Raw genomic sequence first — 21934 nt, 5'->3', positions numbered from 1 at the left:
TGTAATTGATCCTAGAAGCAAGAGTTTGTTGAGGAGGAGGTCAGAATTATGCTGCAGAACTTTGGCAACTGTGTGGTGGGATTAGCTTTGTTCTATTTGGGGGCTGAAGGGAGTGGAGGGAGGAACAAGGAGGGGAAAATTAAGACAGCATCAGAATTCATATCAAGGAATGAAATGAGCATTTTAGGCATCGTGTTGCATGCTATACAAATATTCTCTCAATTGAGTTGCACGACAACATTATAATTGAAACTAGCCCAAGGTAGAATGTGTTGCTTCCAGAGGGAGGAAGGCCCCTGACATCAGAGGTATATATGATGTTTGTCCTTTGTTCTCAAAGATCATGATATCAGGTAGGTGATGCCATGACAAGCAAATGAATCGGGGGTGGGGCGGGGAACTGTACTAAGTCACCAGCCTCACTCTCTCCTCTAGAGTAGTCTCAATCAGGATGACTGGAGATGGCTCTGGATGCCAGACATAAGGCTTAAGTGACTTGCCCAAGGTCACACAGTGAATAAGTGTCTGAGGCAGAATTTATGTCGTATGAAAGGAGAGAAAGTTAGTACTCCCCTTGATAAGGATGGAAGAAGTCTTAGTAGTTGTTGCAGCAAACATATGGTTAAGGTATTGCCACCCACTCTGTGGCATCTACCTAGAGGTGTGTAAGCAAAAGTTGGATGACCAATTTTTGGGGAGATTGAAGAAAAGATTTTTGTTCAGGCACCTAAGGGATCTCTTAAAATTCTTGAAGTTCTGTAATTCTTTGACTCTTTTCTGCACTATTCATTGTGAGTAGGGCATTGTGTCATTCTTTACTTACAATTTAGTATCTAACACAGTGTCTGGGACATAATAGTTTCATAATAAAGACTTGTTAATTAATTGATTGATTGATTTGTTGCTATACTGAGATTCTCAGGAGTTATTTCAAATAGTGGACTCTAGTTTTAATTTCTTGGAAGTAAGAAAGGAAGAGTTGCCTCTCTCTTAATCAAATCTGATTTTTTTGGAAGGTAAGCATGTCTTGAATGTGTTCTTGCAATTAGAGTACATTCAATAGTAGCAAAATGGTGTTGTGTCCTCCTTCCTTCCTCATCTAATCCTAAAACTCAAAACAGAATCTCCTTGAACAAATACACAATGCATTTATTTTTTTTGCAAATGGAATAGATTTATTCAAGTATTTACTCTCAACAAGGAAATAATTTTCCTTATAACAGTAAGAAATTCTTATACTTGAACAACAATAAAATTCTGGCAATAAAAGAATTTAGTTTTGCTACTAAAATGGGAGAATTAGGAAAGAGTTGAGAAGCATTCCTCTAAAATGTAAAAAAAAGTGTTCTTTGAAGTCAAGGAACAAAAATCAAATCAATCTTTTAGGCAGAAAACTGGCCTCTTGTCACTCTAGAATACTGGATTCTGGAAAGAATGTATCTTCCTACTTATTTTTTTGATTATCTGGGCAACATCTCCTCCAGGTCAGCAATGACATAGGAGACAACAGCCCAAACGGCAGCCGAGTAATTCATCTGTATGGGATCCAGTGCTGTCATGGTATCTCCATGGGAGTGGTGAAAAGAGAAATACTTTTTTAGGTCATCCAGTAGACTGGCACCTGGGGAGAAAAAAAGAGGAATTCTTAGTGGAGTCTGATTACCTTTGCATGAAGACTTGAATAAAATCCTCCTCTTTGAACATGGGAGAGAGAACAGCAATACCTTTTCCTGGATGTGGCAGAAGAATCTTCTTACACCTCACCTCTAGTTTGCCTCTCCCTTCCCACTACAACTCTAGCTTTGGTCAGGGGTTAGTTTTGTGTTTGTGTGTGTGTGTGTGTGTGTGTGTGTGTGTGTGTGTGTGTGTGTGTGTGTTGTGAAACTCTCTAGCAATCTAATGAAGTCTATGGACTCCTTTCAGGGGGCTGGACTAGATGACTCCTTTGTTCCCTTCCAGCTTCAGATCTATGATCCCATAAACATTGTTAATAGATGTCAAGGAGTAACTCTCTACTCCAATCCTGACTCACATGTCCTTCTGGACCTAGAACATACTTGGAGGGTAGCTGTAGGAAGAGATACAAATTCCTATCAAGTCTTCACCCAGAGCTGGCTATCCAGCTTGGAATTAGGAAAGCAAACCATGAATAGCCTACAACCTCTAGACCAAGTTCATCAGTCCTCTTGTTTCCTTCTTTTGCATCCTCTACAATTGGAAGCACCATCAAAAATCTATTCTTCATTAATAAGTTTTTCCCTTTCATTCATTCAAGTTCAGTTCAAAGTCCAGTTGTTACAAACCATTATAAACCAATGAGGTAAAGAAAAGTATAGAAAAAAAATCACTCAGTCATGAAACACTGGCAATTAACTGTTCAGGTGCTTGTCTATAAGCACAGAGAAAGTATAGTTATTCCCCCCCCCCCATAAAATAGGGGTCAGGAGCATGGTGTCTCAGGGATTGGGAAATTCACTTAAAATTTTTTGACCCAAGAGGGAAGCTAGGTGGCACAGTGGATAGAACACTGGCCCTGGAGTCAGGAGTACCTGAGTTCAAATCCAGCCTCAGTCACTTAATACTTTCCTAGCCATGTGACCTTGGACAAGTCACTTAACCCCATTGCCTTAAAAAAATTGACCTTTCCTTCATGTAAGATAAGAAGTCTGAATTGGTATTAATGGTATAATATGGTAATAATGGTAATAATATGGTATTAAAATATAAAATATGTTGATATTATATAATCCTATACATATAATTTTATGCATTCCTGAGTTTCTAAATTTCTTCTGTGTCACCTGTTAGTGTTTGCAATATAGCAAAACCATGATGGGGGAAAAATCACTATGTGCAAGGAATAACTATACATTAAGCTGAAAGTAAGTCCTCACTTGGATTTAGAGGCATTGTCTTCTTTTATTTCTAAATCTGCAAAGGGTATTTTTAGTTCAGTAGCTAGGAAAGGGAAGAATTGCACCACTTACAGCATGATATTGTGAAAAAGTCGCTGTGAATGAAATTAGTAGGCTTGAATCAGTAAATCAAATCAAGAACCATTTATTAAAAGCTTACTATGGTTGAGAACACAAAGAAGGACAAAAACATTTTCTACCTCCAAGAAGTTTATATTTTAATGGGGGGACTGCATGCAAATAAGACAGGTAGACTGTAAAGAGAAGGCAATCTCAGAAGGAAGGAAATTTTAGTTCCACTCTGGCACACAATGCCTTGAGTGAGTTCTTTTAGTCACTATGACCCTTGGGTTCTTCATCTGGAAGATGGAGAAAATAATGCTTCTGCCCACTTCTGATGTCATTGTGAGGATTAACTGAAGTAATGTGCATCAATAAAAGTGCTTAAATCCACATTTATTACTATATGAAAATGTAGGACACAGTTGGAATAGTGAATAGAGTATTATGCTTGTTGGGTAGTGGGGTCAAGTACAACCATTATATATATACACTGACAATGTAAACCTCACCACTTGATTCTCAGAGCCCCTGGCAATTTAAGGTTATACATCACAGGGGGATAGGGGTGCAAATTTCTAAGGGTATGAGTTCCATTACACCATCAAACACAAAGTCCCAAATCAAGTCACCTTCCTAATCCCTCTCTGACCCTCCCCAAAGTGCAAAAACTATACTGGACACTGTAGATATACTCACATTACCAAAACAGTCCTTGCCCTCAAGGAGCTTACATGTAGACAGATGCTCCACAAATGTAGAGCAACATCTCTGAGGGAAATCACTACTGTGTTCCCATTGCCAGATCTTAACTTAGTGCCTTGTTGATTGATTGATTGGTTTTCCTCTTCTGCTTTTTTCAATTTACGAAACATTAAGAGACTGTGCTATAATAGATAGAAAGATGCGTACAAGGATACACACGCAGATACAAAGAACATAATGTCATTTCTCTTACTTGTGAATAACGACAATAATATTGGGATGGGAAATAATTTAAGGTTAAAAACATTCAGAAGCTTGTATAATTATTGTTGTTCTTTCTTTCTCAAATATCAGGGACGTAAGTGAATTGGATTGAAGTGAGGGGTGCTGTGCTAAGTCACCAGCCTCACTTTCTCTTTTGGAAGCATCCGGGTCCAATGACCAGATATAAATCATGATGACTGGAGATAGCCCTGAATAGGAGGCAATCAGGATTTAGTGACTACTATTCATTTACTAGTCACTAGTGACTTACTGGTGACTAGTGACTAGTGACAGCTAGCATAGGTATCTGAGGCTGGATTTGAGCTCAGGTTTGAGCTGAGGGTTTTCCTGATTCCAGCACCCGTGCTCTATCCACTATAACACTCAGTGATTAGGCTAGGTAAGAAAGAAGTGAAACAAAGAATGACCTGGGAGAATGTGGGAGAGGAAGACCCTCAGGATTTCTGGTCAAACTAGGAAAAATTGCTATTTAAATTCATTTTGAGCCCAGTAGTGGGGGGGGTCACTGACCAATTAGAGGGAAGGAATTTCTAAAGAGTGTTTTTGGGAGGGACTGGACAGGGGTGGGACCCAATAACTTGAGAACTGAGTCTGTATTAGCCAAATTCCCTGCCTTATATAATTTAACTCCAGTTAAACAATCAAATTAAAGTGAATTTGTTTCTGAGAGCACTGGAATTTCTTATCATATGCTTTCTCTCAGTCATATGCAGAGAAAGAGCAACCAGGCTTTTTGACTGAAAGATGGTTTCCAAGTTGAAACAGAAGGTCCTTAAAAACAAAATGGCTTGAGGGGCTTGTAAATCTGACCACTTCACATTTCTTACAGATTACTGAAAAGTCTGGCAATGAGAGGAAACTAGAATGAAGGGCGTACAATTCCCTTCTTGAGAAAAAGGGACAGCCCTCTGTCTACCTGTATTTCATCTCTTCAGTATCATTGACTATGCTCAAATCCCCCAGTCATCAGTCATTTCTCCAACTCCTCAAATTTGTTGAGTTATTTGTGTTGACCTTTTCCTTGCCTTTATGTTTAGTATAATAGCAATTTGTGTGCATTTCTTATCTATCGTATTCTAAGTTCCTCAAAGGGAAGGACTACTGCCATTTTTCATTTTTATATCTCTAGCACCTAGAATATTGTCTCCCAGCAGCTTTTTAATCAATGCTTGCTAAATTTAATAGAACTCAGAGCTTCTCATTTTGAACTTCCTTTATAATCAAATCAACATTAACATTCTTTGGGGAAAGGTCATCTTAATCAACTGTCCTAAGGTTCTATATATCAACCTTGGGACTTTTTAGATTAAAATACCTATCCCTGGTTATATACTTTTATGTGTGCCCTCCTATTAGAATGAAAACCTTTGTATTTGTATCTCCAAAGTTTAGCAAAGAGCCTCACACATAGTAAGTACTTAAATGTTCATTCATTCCTTTATTTATTCATATCTTTCATCTCCCAGAATGAAGAAGGCTGACCTATTGTGTAGCAATCTCATGACTATGTATGTGTATTATAAAAAGATGTATACCTTTTCACTTCTTCTGAGATCTTAGAAACTACTGATAAAACTAAATGACTGAATAGAAAAAGCAAAGCATTAGGCCTTACGAGCACGAGCCCTAAAATTCACAGCATTGTTATTCTTTTAAATTTTTTTTATTTATTTAAGGCAATGGAGTTAAGTGACTTGCCCAAGGTCACACAGCTAGGTGATTATTAAATAGTGTCTGAGATTTGAACTCAGGTTCTCCTGACTCCAGAGCTGGCACTCTATCCACTGTGCCACCTAGCTGCCCCCTATAATGTTTGTCCTTCATTTTTGAAGAAGACCACAACATCAGGGACGTGATGCCATGACAAGCACATGACTTGAACTTGAGTGAGGGAGTGCCATGCCTTACTTTCTCCTCTAGAACCATCTGAGTACAGTGACCAGATATGAATGAAGGCAACTGGAGATGACCCTAGATACAGAGCAATCAGCATAGCTTAATTATTCATCTATGAACTAAGATTAATTCTCTTAAAATATTTTTCTTTAAAATTTTAAAGAAGACATTTCATCCTCACTGTTTACTGTTCTTGAAGACTAGTAAAGAGGAAGAATCAATATTTCCATTTCTTAGAGTATCTGAGATTGCAGAGTAAGAGGTTAGAGGTAATGTCAAGTACTTCAGGGGATACAAATCATAACACATTTTGACAGGGAGGTGAACTCTAAGCAGAGAACCATGAAATGTGTTTCTGAAATAGTGACATGGAGGGAATGATTTTGATGTGAAGGTCAATCTCCTCTTCCAGCTATAAATTATACTAACTCTATCAGCATATGTTTCTTCATCATGATCTCTGTATTCTGAGTAGTTTTTATTTCTAAGTTTACTCTGAGGTTATGGATAGCTCATTTCCTTTAGGAGTTGAGTCATGGCACCAGAGGAATACTATTTGATGTGGTGGTGATGGGGGGATAGTGGATTGTTCTGTATATCACAGAACAAATGATCAGTATTTAACAAATGCTAAACAATAAGGACAGCAGATCATAAATCTGACTATTTCAAGGAACCTTTGATTTCAGTGGTAGAGGGATTCCCTCCAATGATGCAGATTACAGTCTTGGTGCATTCCCTAAATTTATTGTGTTGGTTTTTGGGATGTTTTTTAGAAAAGAAACTCATCACCTGGTGGCCATACTTCTGATGGTAAGCCTCTCTGAACTTAGATAAGCTGGTCCCCATATGAGAGACATGCAAGCACTAGTCAGCAGGGCAAGCAGCGCAGATGGTCCTCAAATCAACTTTGTAATTCATGATATGCAAAGAATATAAGATATAAGAAAGATAAAATTCAGCTAAATGAAGGGACATTAGTCAATATAGAAGCTACACATGTAAGACTACATGTGTTAAATTTTTGTATCCTCTACATCTCAGAGATCTGGGACAGAACCACTGAATGGGACAGAGACATATGTATATAAGCATGTATGTAGATATATGTGTATGTGTATATATTCATATGTCTAGCTATCTCTCTAGGCAAGCAAATAGACAGATATGTGGACAGATAGATAAAAAGACAGAAAATTTATTAAATATTTACTTATGACAGGCATTATATAAGTTCTGGGAATAACCAATAAAACAAAATGGTTTCTACTCTCAAGGGATTTACCTTCTAATAGGAGGAAACAACATACAAAGAAGGGAGGAGAAAGAGAAGAACTGGTAGAAGATGTCTATAATTTTATGGATAAAATATTATACAGAATCTATAAATCCAAATAAACAACTTGAAGTTTTTCTGTTATAGTGGAAAGGAAGAGTTAATCCATGAAATCTATTGTGTATGAGAATTCCTTGACCCTAGGTTTTGGATTTTTTTTCAATTGTTCAATTAATCAACATTTATTAAAAGTCTATTATGTGCCATTTGTGGGGGATACAAAGCAAAAAGTAAAATAATTCCTGCCTGGGCTTATATTCTATTTGGGGAGGTAACATGTACATAAAATTTATCCAAGGTAAATTTTTTGGGAAGTGTGGGAGGGTACCAAAACTTGAGGGGGTAGGTGGATATCGGAAAAAAGTTCCTTCTGGATCTTCTTGAGAAGTTAAAATCTTTCTCTCTTGATCCTTTTTTATCAGAGGTAACATTTTCTGACAGTATAACTGAGTGGTAACTTTTTTAATTCATTCGTTGTCAAAAAATACAATGTCCATTGCTATTGGTTTTGTTCACAAAAGATTCCAGTGAGATATTATGGCCAGGTTATTAGATTTCAGATTAATTCCAAATATTTGCTAATTCCTGAAAAGATCAATGAGCAAATGAAGTATTGCAGAAAAAACTTTGAGCTTCGAAGCAGAAGAGTTGGATTCTAATCTTGCCTTTAACATTAACTTGTTGGTCAAATAAACTACTTGCCCTCCTCAAGTCTCAGTTCCTTTTTCTGTAAAATGTTAGGTTTTCAAACTCTAAAATGGAGGTTAGACTACATGAACTCCCAGGTCCTTTCTACCTGTAAAATCCTATGATTCCCTCTTGATATCTCAATCCCTTTTGATGTAATTAACTGATTTCTGTGTAAGCAAACTGAGTGATTAACTTTATAGAAGTTTCTGAAAAGATATTTGAAAGCTTTTGAAAGTTAAAAATACAAACCCGCTATTTTGGTGCATGCATTAACTTCTAAAAAGACTGCATTAAGATGCACTTACAGCTGTAGAAAATCCATTTCTCTTTTCTAAACAGATCTTTATCAGTCTGGGGACATAATTTAATTGCATGGAATGTATAACAGAAATTCTCTTAATCATAATAATTATGGGCTTATAGAACACTGTTATGTCCTTAATTTAGTCCTCCAAAGAAAACTTACTCTCCCTAGAATTCACAAAATACTAAAAATACATTTAAAATGTAATTAAAAATTACTGTTTCTTTCAGCAACTTTATCAAGTGAGAAAACTTTGTTGTCAAAACAATTAGAAAATCAATTGATGGAATTTGCAGATGTTTAATTTCCCTTTTCAGAGAAGGCACTTTTATGATGCCTGTGCTCTGTCTCATGGAGGCTGAGACTTAGAAACAACTAATTAATAGCTTCCCAACCAAGAGCCCCCCACCTGAGAAAACAATTTGCACATGGCATTTCTGAACTCACACCAGGAAACCACTGTCCCTATAAGAAAAAAGAAAGAAAGAAAAGAAACATGGATCACAACTGTCCAAGAAAAGAATTACGATTTGTTTCTAAAATAACATATGTCTGATATTAATGCATGATATAGCATTCTGACTTACTGGATTTGGAATCAAAGACTGCACAATTCACATCTGTTACTTACTCATTATATACTTGGACAAGTCTCAAGCTCTATGGGCTTCAGTTTAATAATCTCTATGTCACATCCCCCATTGTGCTTCTCAGTAGAGGGTTACCTTCAGATCTAATAGGTACTCTTTGGATATTTATTTCTACAACCAGGAGCTCATGAGACTCTACTGTATTTACCTTTAATAGTTCAGCAATAGTCTTGTATAGCCCTTTAAGGTTTGGAGGGAGAGAGAGAGAGCGAGAGAGAGAGAGAGAGAGAGAGAGAGAGAGAGAGAGAGAGAGAGAGAGAGAGAGAAGGAGAGACAGATACAGAGAGACAGAGATAGACAAAGACAGAAAATATGAGAATTTTATTCAATCATTACAACAATCCTGGGAAGTAAATGTTATTATTATCATCATTTTAGAAATGAATAAATTGAGTCCAAGAGTCCAGACCCTGTGTCCAGGGTCACATAGATAGTTAAATATTTGAGGCAGCATTAGAACTCAGAATTCTTCTCTTTTGTTCTTCTTCCTCTCTCTTAGCTTCTTGCCCTGTCCTTACACCCTTTTCCTTTATTCCCCATTTCTGCCATCTCTTACATATATATATATATATTATATATCTCAATATCTATATATGTGTGTATACACACATGCACACACACACACACACACACATATATACATTCTGGTGACAGGCAGAAGCAAAGAAAGCAGATAAGTCAGAAGTATAAGCTCAAAAAGCTGTTAATGCTCTGTCCATCACTTTCAAAACAAATATAGGTAAATCACTGAAACACCAGGATCACGTAATTATTTGAAAACAACTCAAGGATCAAATGATTGAATTGTTTGTCAAAATATATTGGTTGTTGTTGAATAGCCAAAGTACTGGAGGGGCTATGTACATCTGTCAGTCTGGGTAGTAAAAGAAAGACTGGGCTTGCAATCAGGAACATGTGCTCAAATTCAGGTAGTATTGTGTGACCCTGGACAAGTCGTGTATCTTTCACAACTAGTTTCCTTCTCTCTAGAATGGAATTATAACTGTGTCTATCTTAGAGGATTTCTGTAAAGAATAAGAATGATCATGAATGTAAAGTGCTTTAAAAATTTTACAATACTATATTATCGTTGTTGCTGCTGCTAGAAAGAACCTGTGAGGATATTTCGGAAACTAATGATCAGTAAGTCTGATATTCATATTAGGAAACTGGTGGAAATACTGAGGTAAGGGAAGACTCTCTGGGCACTGAAACAAATGGTGTTTCTCTTAAGAGGACAGCATAGTTTCTGCAAGCAAGCAATGTGGTACAATGGATAGAGTCCCAGATATTTGGAGAAGGAAAGGCTGTGTAGAGGCTAGATACTGTCTATAAATATCTAAAAGAGACTTATGTGGAAGTCAGTGACATGGATTTTGTTTGGGACAAGAGGGGAAGACTATATGATTTAGGGTTAGAAGATGAGAAAAAGGCAAATGTAGGTTTGATCCTAAGAAAAAATACCCCAGAAATCAGAGCTAGCCCAAACTAGACTGCACTAGTTTGGGAGACTGTGATTCTCTTTTGTTAGCATGATCCTTCCTCTCAAGAAGCCCATGGTTTATTAAGAATATTTGTTACCATAAATATTATACAATTCTAGAGTATTTGTTCTTGTTAAGTCATTTTTTAAGTCATGTATGACTCTCCATGATCCCATTTGGGGTTTTCTTGGCAAAGACAGTTGTTTGTCATTTCCTTCTCCAGCTCATTTTGTGGTTAAGAAAACTGAGGCAAACAAGATTAAGTGACTTGCCTAGGATCTCTAGTACACTAATGTCTGAGGTTGGATTTGAACTCAGATAGATGAGTCTTCCTGATTTGAAGTCAGCATTTTATCTATTTTGGTGCTGCTTCATTGCCATGGGTGTATACATTCTGCAACAAAAATGACTGCGGTATGAAAAACATGTAAAGTAATTTCTGGTAAATATGTAAAACTTTTGGACAACATGTAACAGGTATGAAGATGTCATTTTTAAAAAATACACTAGGTGGTTCAGAGCACCAGTCCTGCAATCAGGAGGACCTGAGTTCAAATGTGGCCTCAGACATTTAATAATTACCTAGTTTTATGACCTTGGCAATCCCATTGCCTTGTAAAAACCAAAAGAAAGAAAAATAAATTGTGGAGTGATGAAAAGTAGTATTTGTCATAGTATAAATATTTTGTCACCCTTGAAAGAAAAGCAAACAGAAAACCTTTTCAGGGTTCTGAGAAACCCTCTGATATTCTAAGTTACAGAGAAAGTATTGATCTGCTTTGGAAGAAGGATCTTTCTCATATGGGAATTTCCTAGACCAAAGAAATTACATTCTTACTCTACCCAAACTCCATTGAACGGTCACCACATCTAAGATATGAAACCAACTTCTTCTTTTTTCATTTTTAATTAATATTTTATTTGTTTTGCAACTATATACAATAGTAGTTTCTACCCATAATTTTCTTTATATTTTTATTTTGTACAAATGCTGTTTTTTATACATTACTAAAATATTCTTGTTTAAGAGTAAACATAATACACCTTCCCCAAATATAGACCCCCATGAGCAATAAAGTAAAGAAAAATATTTAAATTAAAATTAAAAACAATAATAATAATAAGGGTAGCTAGGTGGTGTGGTGGAAAGAGCACCCGAGCCCAAATCCAGCCCCGGACACCCAACAATCACCCAGCTGTGTGATCCTGGGCAAGCCACCCCAATCCCACTGCCCCACAAAAACCAAAATAAAATAAAATAAAATGACAGTATTAGTATATAATCATCATCATCATCATATATAATATATCTAATTAAATATATAATAATATAATATAATAATATTATCATACATATAATAATATAATAATATATAATATATAATAACAACAACAACAATAATAATAATAGGGGCAGCTAGGTGGCACAGTGGACAGAGCACCAGCGTTGGAGCCCAGAGCACCCGGACCCAAATCTGGCCTCAGACACCCCACAACCACCCAGCTATGCAGCCCTGGGCAAGCTACCCAGTCCCATTTTCCCTGTACCCCCCAAACAATAATAATAATAATAATAATAATAATTGTGCTTCAGACTGTGTTCCAACACTACCAGCTCTGTCATGGGTGGATCACATTCTTTAGGATAAGTCCATCACAAAAGCTACTTCCATATTTTTCCACTGTTGCTGTTGCTGATTGCAACTCCCTCCATTCATACTTCCCCACTACCATATACTATGTTTTTTTCTCTCCTTTCACTCTGTCCCTCTCCTTAAATGTGCTGTAAGGTAGCTGAGTGGCACAGCAGACTGATCACTGACCCTGGGGCTGAGCTTACATACCACCCCTAAGGCCCAGCAACCACCCAACCCTGTGGTCCTGGACAGGCCATCCAATCCTAGCACCTTGCAAGAAGTAAAAGAGAAAATGTGTTATATCTGACCACTCTCTCCCACGGTCCACCCTCTCATCCATCACTCACATCCTCCCCTTCCCCCTGTTCCTCCTTTTCTCCTTCTTACTTTAGATGTCTATACACCATTGAGTACATATGCTGTTTCCTCTCTGAGCCACCTCTGATGAGAGAGAAGGTTCCTTCATTCCCCCTCGCCTTCCCCCCCCTTCCATATCATTGCAATAGCTCATTGTAATAAAAAAATTATTATATGAAATAACTTAGCCTATATCACCTCTCCTTTCTCTTACTCCCATTACATTTCCCTTTTAGCCATTGACTCCATCTTTTGCAATATATTATATCTTCAAATTCAGCTTTCTCCTGTGCTTCATCTATAAAAGCTCCTTCTACCTTCTCTATTAAAAGAAAAGTTTCTTATGAGTATTATCAATATCATTTTTCTATGCAGGAATACATACAGTTCATCATCATTAAGTCCCTCATATTTTAACCTTCTCCTCTACTCTCTATGCTTCACCTGAGTCCTATATTTGAAGATCAAACCTTCTGTTCAGCTCTGGCCATTTTAATAGGAACATTTGAAATTCCCCTGGTTCATTGAAAGTCCATCTTTTTCCCCTGGAAGAGGATGTTCAGTTTTGTTTTGTTTTTTAGTTTTTTTTTTTTTTTGCAAGACAAACGGGGTTAAGTGGCTTGCCCAAGGCCACACGGCTAGGTAATTGTTAAGTGTCTGAGACCAGATTTGAACCCAGGTACTCCTGACTCCAGGGCCGGTGCTTTATCCACTACTCCACCTAGCCGCCCCTGAGGATGTTCAGTTTTGCTGTGTAGTTGATTCTCGGTTGCATTCAGAGCTCTTTTGTCTTCTGGAATATTATATTCCAAGCCCTACAAGGCTTTAATGTAGCTACTGCTTGGTCCTGTATGATCCTGACTGCAGCTACATGATATTTGAATTGTGTCCTTCTGACTGCTTGTAATATTTTCTCTTTGACTTGGGAGTTCTGGAACTTGGCTATAATATTCCTGAGGGTTTTTTTGGATCTCTTTCCAGGGGAGATCAGTGGATTCTCTCAATTCCTATTTTGCCTCTGCTTCTATGATATCTGGACAATTTTCCTGTAGGAATTCTTTAAAAATGATGTCAAGGCTCTTTTCCTGATCATGACTTTCAGGTATCCCAATAATTTTTAAATCATCTTTCCTAAATCTGTTTTCCATATCAGTTGTTTTTTCAATGAGATGTTTCACATCTTCTAATTTTTCATTATTTTGAAGTATTGTATCTTGACTTCTCATAAAGTCAGCAGCTTCCTTCAGCTCCATTCTAGATCTGAAGGATTTGTTTTCTTCAGAGAGCTTTCTTATCTCTTTTTCCATCTGTCCAATTCTGCTTTTTAAAGCATTCTTCTCAATAACTTTTTGAACTGTTTTATCCATTTGCTCTATGCTGGTTTTTAACATATTATTTTCTTCAGTATTTTTTTGGATTTCTTTGACTAAGAAGCTGATTTCTTTTTCATGTTTTTCTTGCATCTCTCTCATTTCTTTTCCCAATTTTTCTTCTATCTCCCTCACTTGATTTTCAAAATCTTTTTTGAGTTTTGTCATAGCCTGAGCCCAATTTCCATTTTTCTTGCAGTCTTTAGATGCAGGAGCTTGTACTTCCTCATCTTCAGACTGAGTATTTTGATCCTTCTTGGGATCATAGACAACATATTTCTCAATGGTGTTCCTCTTTTTTCTCTGTTTACTCATTTTTCCCAGCCTGTGCCTGGTCTTGGGGTGCTTCCTGAACTTTTTTTTTTTAGGTTTTTGCAAGGCAAATGGGGTTAAGTGGATTGCCCAAGGCCATACAGCTAGGCAATTATTAAGTGTCTGAGCCTGGATTTGAACCCAGGTACTCCTGACTCCAGGGCCGGTGCTTTATCCACTATGCCACCTAGCCACCCCCTTCCTGAACTTTTGAGTATCATCGGGATACCACCCCACAAAGATCTCAGTGTGTGAGACTCTGTCTTCCCTCCTGGTCTATGAATGACCACAAGTGCACCCTCTGCCACGGGGCTGAGGTGGGGGGGGGGCCCTGCTGTTCTCTGGGGGCCCTAGACTGTGATCAGGATCTGAATGTGGTAAGAGCCCCAGAGTCCTGTTCCAGGGATAGAGGACAAATCTCGGAAGTCTCTCTCCACTCCCCTCCCTTTGGTAAGCTGAGCACTCAAGGCTCAGTTGCCTGGGGGCTCCTGCTTACTGGCTCCTCCTGCTTCCATTTCCTGGATCTGGGCTGCCATGACCACCCTGCTTGCTGAGTGCCCCAAGGGCTGGGTTTCACTTGCTTGCTCTGGCAGAGGTCCCCCACTGCTTTTCCAAATTGTGCCTGGTGCTCCCCTGGGTATAGGTCAGGAAACTGCCCCCGTTGCCATGAGCAGCAGCTCCCAGGCACCCTGTAGCTGCCTCTGAGAGGCTGAAGTTCCTTCACTCAGGTGGGCTGCCCCCTAACCCTGTGGAGCGGAGCCTTTCCACTATTTTCCAGGTTACCTTGGGTTGGAGAATTGCCTCACTGCATCCCTCTGTGGGTTCTGTCTCTAGAAAATTTAATTAGAGTCCTTATTTTATAAGTTTTGAGAGAGAGAGCACCAAAGAGAGGCTCTTCTCCTGTCGCCATCTTGGCTCCACCAAGAAACCAACTTCTTTAAAAGTTTAACTTCTTTAGCTTATAATTAAACAGTAACAGGACAAAGAAAACTGAAGTTGCCTGCAAGCTACAAAAATCCTCCTAAATTCAGAAAATTCTTTACTATTTAAGCATTAACTTGATTTCTCCTTCTTTTCAACAGGTTTCTTGATTGTCAGACTCCATTAAAAATTGATTTAAAATAATGATGTGACTACTTCTCAGGAATATGATATGATTTGTTAATGGCATTATTATTATTATTACATAGTCCAAAGACCTGGGGAATGAACACTTAGCTCTTGCTCAGCTAATTCTATGTGATCCTGGCTAAGTCATTTAATTTCTATAAGTCTCAAGTTTCCTCATCTATAAAATAAAAGAAGGTGGTCTGGATGAACTCAAAGGGTTCCTTTCTCAACTGAAGCTTAGGGATTTCAGGGATATATCCAAGCCACTTGACTTGACAGAACAACTACTTGAACTTTCCTCCAAACCAGATTCCAAGGAAGGATCTAATATGGGGAGAGGTAACATGGCATCTATCTTGATACTAATAGGAAATTGTAAATTTGGATGTTGACAACAGTCAACATGATGGAGATCTCAGGTAATATTTTTCCTGAAGCCTTCAGGTTTATTTATAAAAAAGCTTTTCCATTTTTTTTGCAAGGTAATGGGGTTAAGTGGCTTGCCCAAGGCCACACAGCTAGGTAATTATTAAGTGTCTGAGGCCAGATTTGAACTTACTGACTCCTGACTCCAGGGCTGGTGCTCTATTCACCACACCACCTAGCCACCCTAAAACTTTTCCTTTTAACTGGTCACCTAGTGATTTCCCCATCTTGGAAGCTGAAATAAAATAGGTGATTTTTGCTTGAATAGCTGTTAAAAGGATACAGATTTTAGACACTCAAATAAAACCTACATGGAAACTAACAAAATATCTTAAAAATTATATTCAGCAAGAGAATCAACTTGTTAAAAATGTAAGCTCCATGAATTCCCAAACAAAGGAAAACAAGTCTGAAAGAACAGATCTGTGAAATGAATGTTTTTCAGTGTTTGAAACACATTTCACTAAAAGCAAAATCCATTAGCTGGCTATGTCCCATGAAAGGATTCTGGCACCCGGCAATTCATTTAAAGTTTGTTTATTATACAGCAACCCATGTTTAGCTTGGAGTGTAAAGTTTTTGCTACAGAAACTGGATTATGTCTTAGAAAGAACAGTGGACCCAAGAGAATGAGATTCTAATGTTGGCTTAGCCACAAACTAGGTGGGGAATCTCAGGCAATTTAATTAATTGTGCCCCACCTGTCCAAAGGTCTCATTTTCCTCATTTTGAAAAAGGAGAGGGATAAATAGATAATCTCTAAGGATTCCAAAAGTTGAGCTGTATTGGGCCATCTAGGTCATCTCATCCAACCTCATCATTCAACAAATGAAGAAACTGAGGCTGGAACAGGATAAATGACTTGCACAAGATTACAACATAATAAGTAGCAAAGTCTGGATTTAAATTCAGTTTTTTTTGTTGTTGTTCATTCATTTCAGCCATGTCCAGTTCTTTATAACCAACCCTATTTACAATTTTCTTGGCAAATATATGGGAAGAATTTGCTATTTCTTTCTCCAGTTCATTTTCTAGATGAGGAAACTGAGACAAATAGGGTTAAGTGACTTGATCAGGATCACAAAGCTAGTGTCTAAGGCTCGATTTGAACTCAGGAAGATGAATCTTCCTGACTTGAGTGCAAATCCAGAATTCTAAACTGCCCCATGTTGTTGCTAGAGCTAATGGCATTATTAATAAAGACCTGGGGAATGAACACTTAACTCTTGCTCAGCTAATTATATCTGCTCCTGGCTTCACGAAATTTCTATAAGTCTCAAGTTTCCTCATCTATAAAATATAAGAAGGTGATCTGGATGAACTCAAACACTCTACCAATGAGAAAACAGATTGGTCTTCTAGGATCTTCAAGGCAATCTATGTGATGACAAAACAATAACTATTCCCACCACTCCAAAGAAATAAAGTTTTTTTCTATTTAATTCAATAGGCATTTATTAAACACTTGGCATGTATCAGACATTATTGAAGTACTAGGGATGCAAAGATAAATATGAGACAGTTCCTGTTCTCAAGAAGCATATGTTTTATGAGGAATTACAAGCACAAATGCAAATACATACATACACACATATGAACATACATATATATTTGTATATATAACACACTCAGAACACACAGGGACAAGTAAGTATGTATGTACACAGTATGTATACACAAATATGTTACATATAGTATGTTTGTGTGCATATGTATACACATTATACAGGTATATGCATACTATGTGCATACACAGCACACATTAATATATAAGTATATTCATACAATTTCACATACATACAATACACACATATATAATAAAATGTATTTGTGGAACAAATTTACACAAACATATACAGCATAATGTACCATAATTTCAAGATGGAGGGAGAAATAATATCTGGTGACTAGGGAAAATTGAGTAAAATATCTCATAGTATGAGGCCTGAGCTATGATTTGAAGGAAGGCAGGAATTTTAGGGAGAAGTCGGAAAAGGGAGAACATTTCAGACTTTGTGACGTACTAGAGAAAATGAGTGGATTAGAAGATGAAATATCATGTATAGGGAAAAGCTGGCAGGTTGAGAGAGGGTAGGAAAGAGAACAGTAGGAATTATGATCAGAAAGGAATATGGGAACCATAATGTAGAAGGCTTTAGATGCCTGGCTAAGGAATTTGTATTTCATCCTAGGTAAAACAGAAAAACATTGAAGATTTTTCAGTGGGGTTGGTGATAGCCAGATTTGTGTTTTAGGAATATCAATTTGAGAGCTAGGCTAGGGGAAGCTGGAGTGGAGAAGGGAAAGATTGGAGATGATTTAGGAACTTCTTGTAAAATCATCCAGGTCAAAGGTGATAAAAGTCTGAACTATGATAGAGGCACTGTGAGTGTAGATAAGGAGAGAGATGTGAAAGATGATATATATAGAAGCAGTATTGACAAGGCTTGGTGGTCACTGGATTATGTAGTTTAGGGCCAGGGAAGAATCAAGGAAAACTCTCAAGTTGTGATCCTGTTGACTAGCCAGAAGGATGGAGGGATCCATATTTTAATCCCAAATTTAAGCTTATATAAAGGGGAAAAAATCATCTTAGAGCAGTTAAATAGTAAAAATAGTTCTTCGAGGAAAATAATTTTAAGAAACAAACATTTATTAATCACTTGCTTAACACCAACCTCTGTGCTATGCAAGTTACAAGCATTATCTTATTTAATCCTCCTAATAACCTTGGGAGGAAGGTACTATTATTATTATTATTATTATTATTATTATTATTATTATTATTATTATTATTATTCTCATTTTGCAGACAATGGTTAAGTAACTTGCCCAGGATTATCCAGCTAGTAAGTATTTGAAGGAAGATTTGAATTCAGATCTTTCTAAACTCCAAACCCACTGCTCATCACTGTCAGCTGCCTAAACTGGCAGATTTCCTCTTTTTGAGGGTTTTTTTTGTTTTTAGTTTTTTGCAAGGTGGTGGGGTTAAGTGACTTGCTCATGGTCACACAGCTAGGTAATTATTACATGCCCAAGACTAGATTTGAACTCAGGTCCTTCTGATTTCAGGTCCTCCTGACTTCAGGGCCAATGCTCAGCACCAGCTGCAACCCCCCACTCCCCTTGAGGGTTTTTTAAGAAGAGGCTGAATGGTCACCCATTATATGGGTTAGCACACATACCTTTGTCGTATGGAGCAACTACTGAAGGTTCAACTTTCTAATTCTTTGATTCTTGTGAGTCTTCTCTGGAAAAAGTGCAATTTACCCATTTCTTCTGTGTATTCTTCAAAAACAAGGTTCTAATATTGTGGGGTAACAATTCCATTTGCTTTCTTATTATAATGCCCCTTAATACTACAATTACAAGGGAGTGGGATGGGAGAGTGGCCAAGGAATGAGGGAAGGAGTCTTGTCAAGGAAACCTGACATGGCTTCCAGAGCAGAGTTTATAAATAACACTGAATTCCTGCTGTTTTACCTCCAGAATGATTTTTCTCACAAGGTTTTAGAATTCATGACGAAAGATAAAGGGAAGGCCTGAGGTCCTTCAATGGCTAATTAAACCATAAGAAGACCACATCATCTAGGTTAGGGAATATTTAGCGTGAAGTATTTCTTGTCTAATTTCCTACATTTGAGTAATAATCTTGCGGCTGCTGTAAATAGGCTAAATGACTGCTCAGAGTTATCACAGTCACTCTGACAATATATTAACCTTTCACTCATTGCTGCAAAGCCGCTGGAGCAGCTGGGGATTTTTTTTTCCTTACTAGGCTTGCATAAAATTGTGTGAAATTGGGTCTTGGGGAAAGGAGTTCCACTCTGCAGAACAAAGGTTGGGTAGAATTGAAAATAACACATCCCCAACTGCTTCCGACTGCAGAGAAACAGATGAAGCTTAAACACTGCAGGGCCTCCAGGGCTCTCATTTCTCCAATTCACCCGACCCCCCCCCTCCCGGTTTGACATGAGAGCAGGTTTTATTCTGAAGGCTAGTGCATCTTGCAGCATGATACTGGCCAAAGGAAAGGCACACAAGGCTTTCCTTGGTTTATTCCCATCTTGTAGTCTTTGGAGGTTGACTGTCTATGCAAATGAAGTCAATGAGATCTATGCAAATGTCATTAATAGATCAGTAAAGAACAAGAAGAGTCTTTCTTAGATGTTAGCCAGGGATGTCCACATGGATTATCTAAATGTAGAGAAGTGGCTTTTGGCTGGCATAGATCTGAGGCTTGGCCTGCCTCTGCACACAAGGGGAATACCACCATATTTCCACTGGCATGCCCCAGGACAATTCAAAGGGTAATATGCTTCTGTCTCCATTCTCCAAGAGGGGCACCAGGTTAAATTGCTATATCTGTCTGCCTCCTTAAATATTGTAGTCTCAAGATATGGAACAGCTAGGCAGTATAGTGGATATAGTGTTGGGCCTGAAGTCAAAGGAGATTTATCTTCCTAAGTCCAAATCTGATCTCAGGCTATTTATTAGCTGTGTGACCTTGGGCAAGTCACTTAACTCTCTTTGCTTCAGTTTCTTCATCTGTAAAATGCACTGGAGGAAGAAATGGCAAACTACCCCAGCATCTTTGCCAAGAAAAACCCACTGGGGTCACAGAGAGTGAGACATATCTGAAACAACTGAATAACAACAAATAGGGGTTCAGAAGGAAAGTTATTTCTCTAGTCAATCTTAAGGAGTAGGGCTAATCCTTAGTTTATATTATCATTAAATTCTGGTTGTACAGAAGACCATCAAAAATAATTGACAGTAAGTAAACTCACTCATTTATAGAAGCAAACAAAATTAGAGAATTAGATTAAAATAATACCTGAAAATATGTAAGAGTAAAAGATTTTCAACTGAAAGTGAGATGAATATTTCAGTTCCAAACAAGAGAAGCAAGGTTGTACCCGAGGGAAGCTCTCAAGCTCTGGAAGTTCAACATGCTTGCTTACTGGTTCCCCCTACATTTCTGAAAGCTCTGGGGAAATAGAGGTTGGTGCTTTACTCTTGCAAACATCTTCCTAAACATTCTCCAGCAATCTCAAGACTGTCCCTTTATACCCAAGCATATCTTTCACAGCATCTCACTTGGGTCTTCTCTGCCAGTTAGGAATTTCATTTCCCTCTGCTATGTGACATTCACTACAGATCTGCAAAACCAACCCAGGCTTGATTGGAAGCTGGTTGTACAGATAAAAGGAAGGTTGGGGGCTATTTTCAGACTATAAGTTTCCCAAGGGCAGCAGCTGGTAGCTTTGAATTTTGGTGTTTTCTTTCAGAATAGTAATTTGTAGAAGAGCACTCAGTTGAAGTGGGTAGCCCTGATTATTCTGAATGAGAACACTTTTTATGTGTGTACCATCTTGAATTTCACACAATGGCTTATGTTTATTTTTACATATATGCCTGATTTATTCCCCCAAATTCAACTTGGAGCTCCCTGAAGGCAGAAGCTGGATCTTTTGTGTATTACAGTGTATCCCCTTTCTCATCCAAGCCATCTCAAAACATTCTTTGTCCTGTAGCAGTAGACTGTCCTGCACATGCCGAAGTGAAGAGTTCTCACCCTTTGAATGGAAATAACTTATTTTGTGTTATTTCTTATTTCATGAAGTGAAATTTTATGAATGTGCTTGGCTTGTTCTGTGACCTAGACTATAAGCTTCCTGAAGACAAAGAAATTGCCCCCTACTTCTCTACTGCCTAAAATTATGCACAGAACAATTGGTTGAATATTATGTATCCCATATAATTAAATAAGACCAATTAAGATATGAAAAGAGCCCGGTGAAGTAAAAAACAGACTGGATTCATTTCTTTCATATTTTCTTGTTTATTTAGAATTCAGTCTTTCAGTCCAGACAAACAGTGTATATATGTTGGGATGTAATAATTTTAGCATTATTTATAGTATCAGATGAAAAGACAATTCAATCAATTGCTCTCAACCAAATCTCCGCTATATATCACCTCTGTTCATTTCTCTTTATAAAATCTCCTTTAGATCTAGCTATTATCTTCTCCTGTTTATATTTGATCTTCTTCTATTTCCTGTTCTTTTTTTATGTCCCCCTTGGAGGAAGTTTCTCTCCTTGCCATTCCTCTTACACATTGAAAAGATGACAACTTTGTGAATTTTCAAAGGTTGAAAGATCTGGAGTTCTCATTGACATTGGCTGCAGCATCCACTTTTGGAATTGAGAGATACACCAAGAAGAAATTAGATACCCAGAAAAGCCTAAGGGAGCATATTGGATTTGTGGTGAGGAAGAGTCAATTATGGATTCTATAAAGGTGTTGATATCAGAACATAGAAGAGAATAAAACCAAAAAAGAACTTCATGAGAACTCAAAGAAAGGAGAAAAGGATTCCTGGTAAACCAGA

The 21934-nt window shown here is 37.7% G+C and overlaps 1 protein-coding gene and 1 non-coding gene across 2 annotated transcripts in view; one reads left to right on the top strand and one right to left on the bottom strand.

Annotated features, from left to right (window-relative positions):
• The first annotated feature begins 539 nt into the window (after positions 1–539).
• Positions 540–667, top strand: LOC141503842 (U6atac minor spliceosomal RNA). Its single transcript, XR_012473142.1, has one exon. It is a non-coding gene; the product is annotated as a U6atac minor spliceosomal RNA (small nuclear RNA).
• A 488-nt stretch (positions 668–1155) lies between these two features.
• Positions 1156–21934, bottom strand: part of CPQ (carboxypeptidase Q) — a 634822-nt gene continuing 614043 nt past the window's right edge. The window contains exon 8 of the mRNA XM_074200426.1: positions 1156–1621. Within this exon, the coding sequence (XP_074056527.1) occupies positions 1461–1621 (161 nt within the window). The 3' untranslated portion in view covers positions 1156–1460. The remainder of the gene's footprint in view (positions 1622–21934) is intronic.

This window comes from Macrotis lagotis, chromosome X (genome assembly GCF_037893015.1).
Source record: "Macrotis lagotis isolate mMagLag1 chromosome X, bilby.v1.9.chrom.fasta, whole genome shotgun sequence".
Taxonomy (NCBI): Eukaryota; Metazoa; Chordata; class Mammalia; order Peramelemorphia; family Peramelidae; genus Macrotis; species Macrotis lagotis.
The sequence above is the reverse complement of the archived record's forward strand: the minus strand, read 5'-3'. Positions and strand labels throughout refer to the sequence as shown.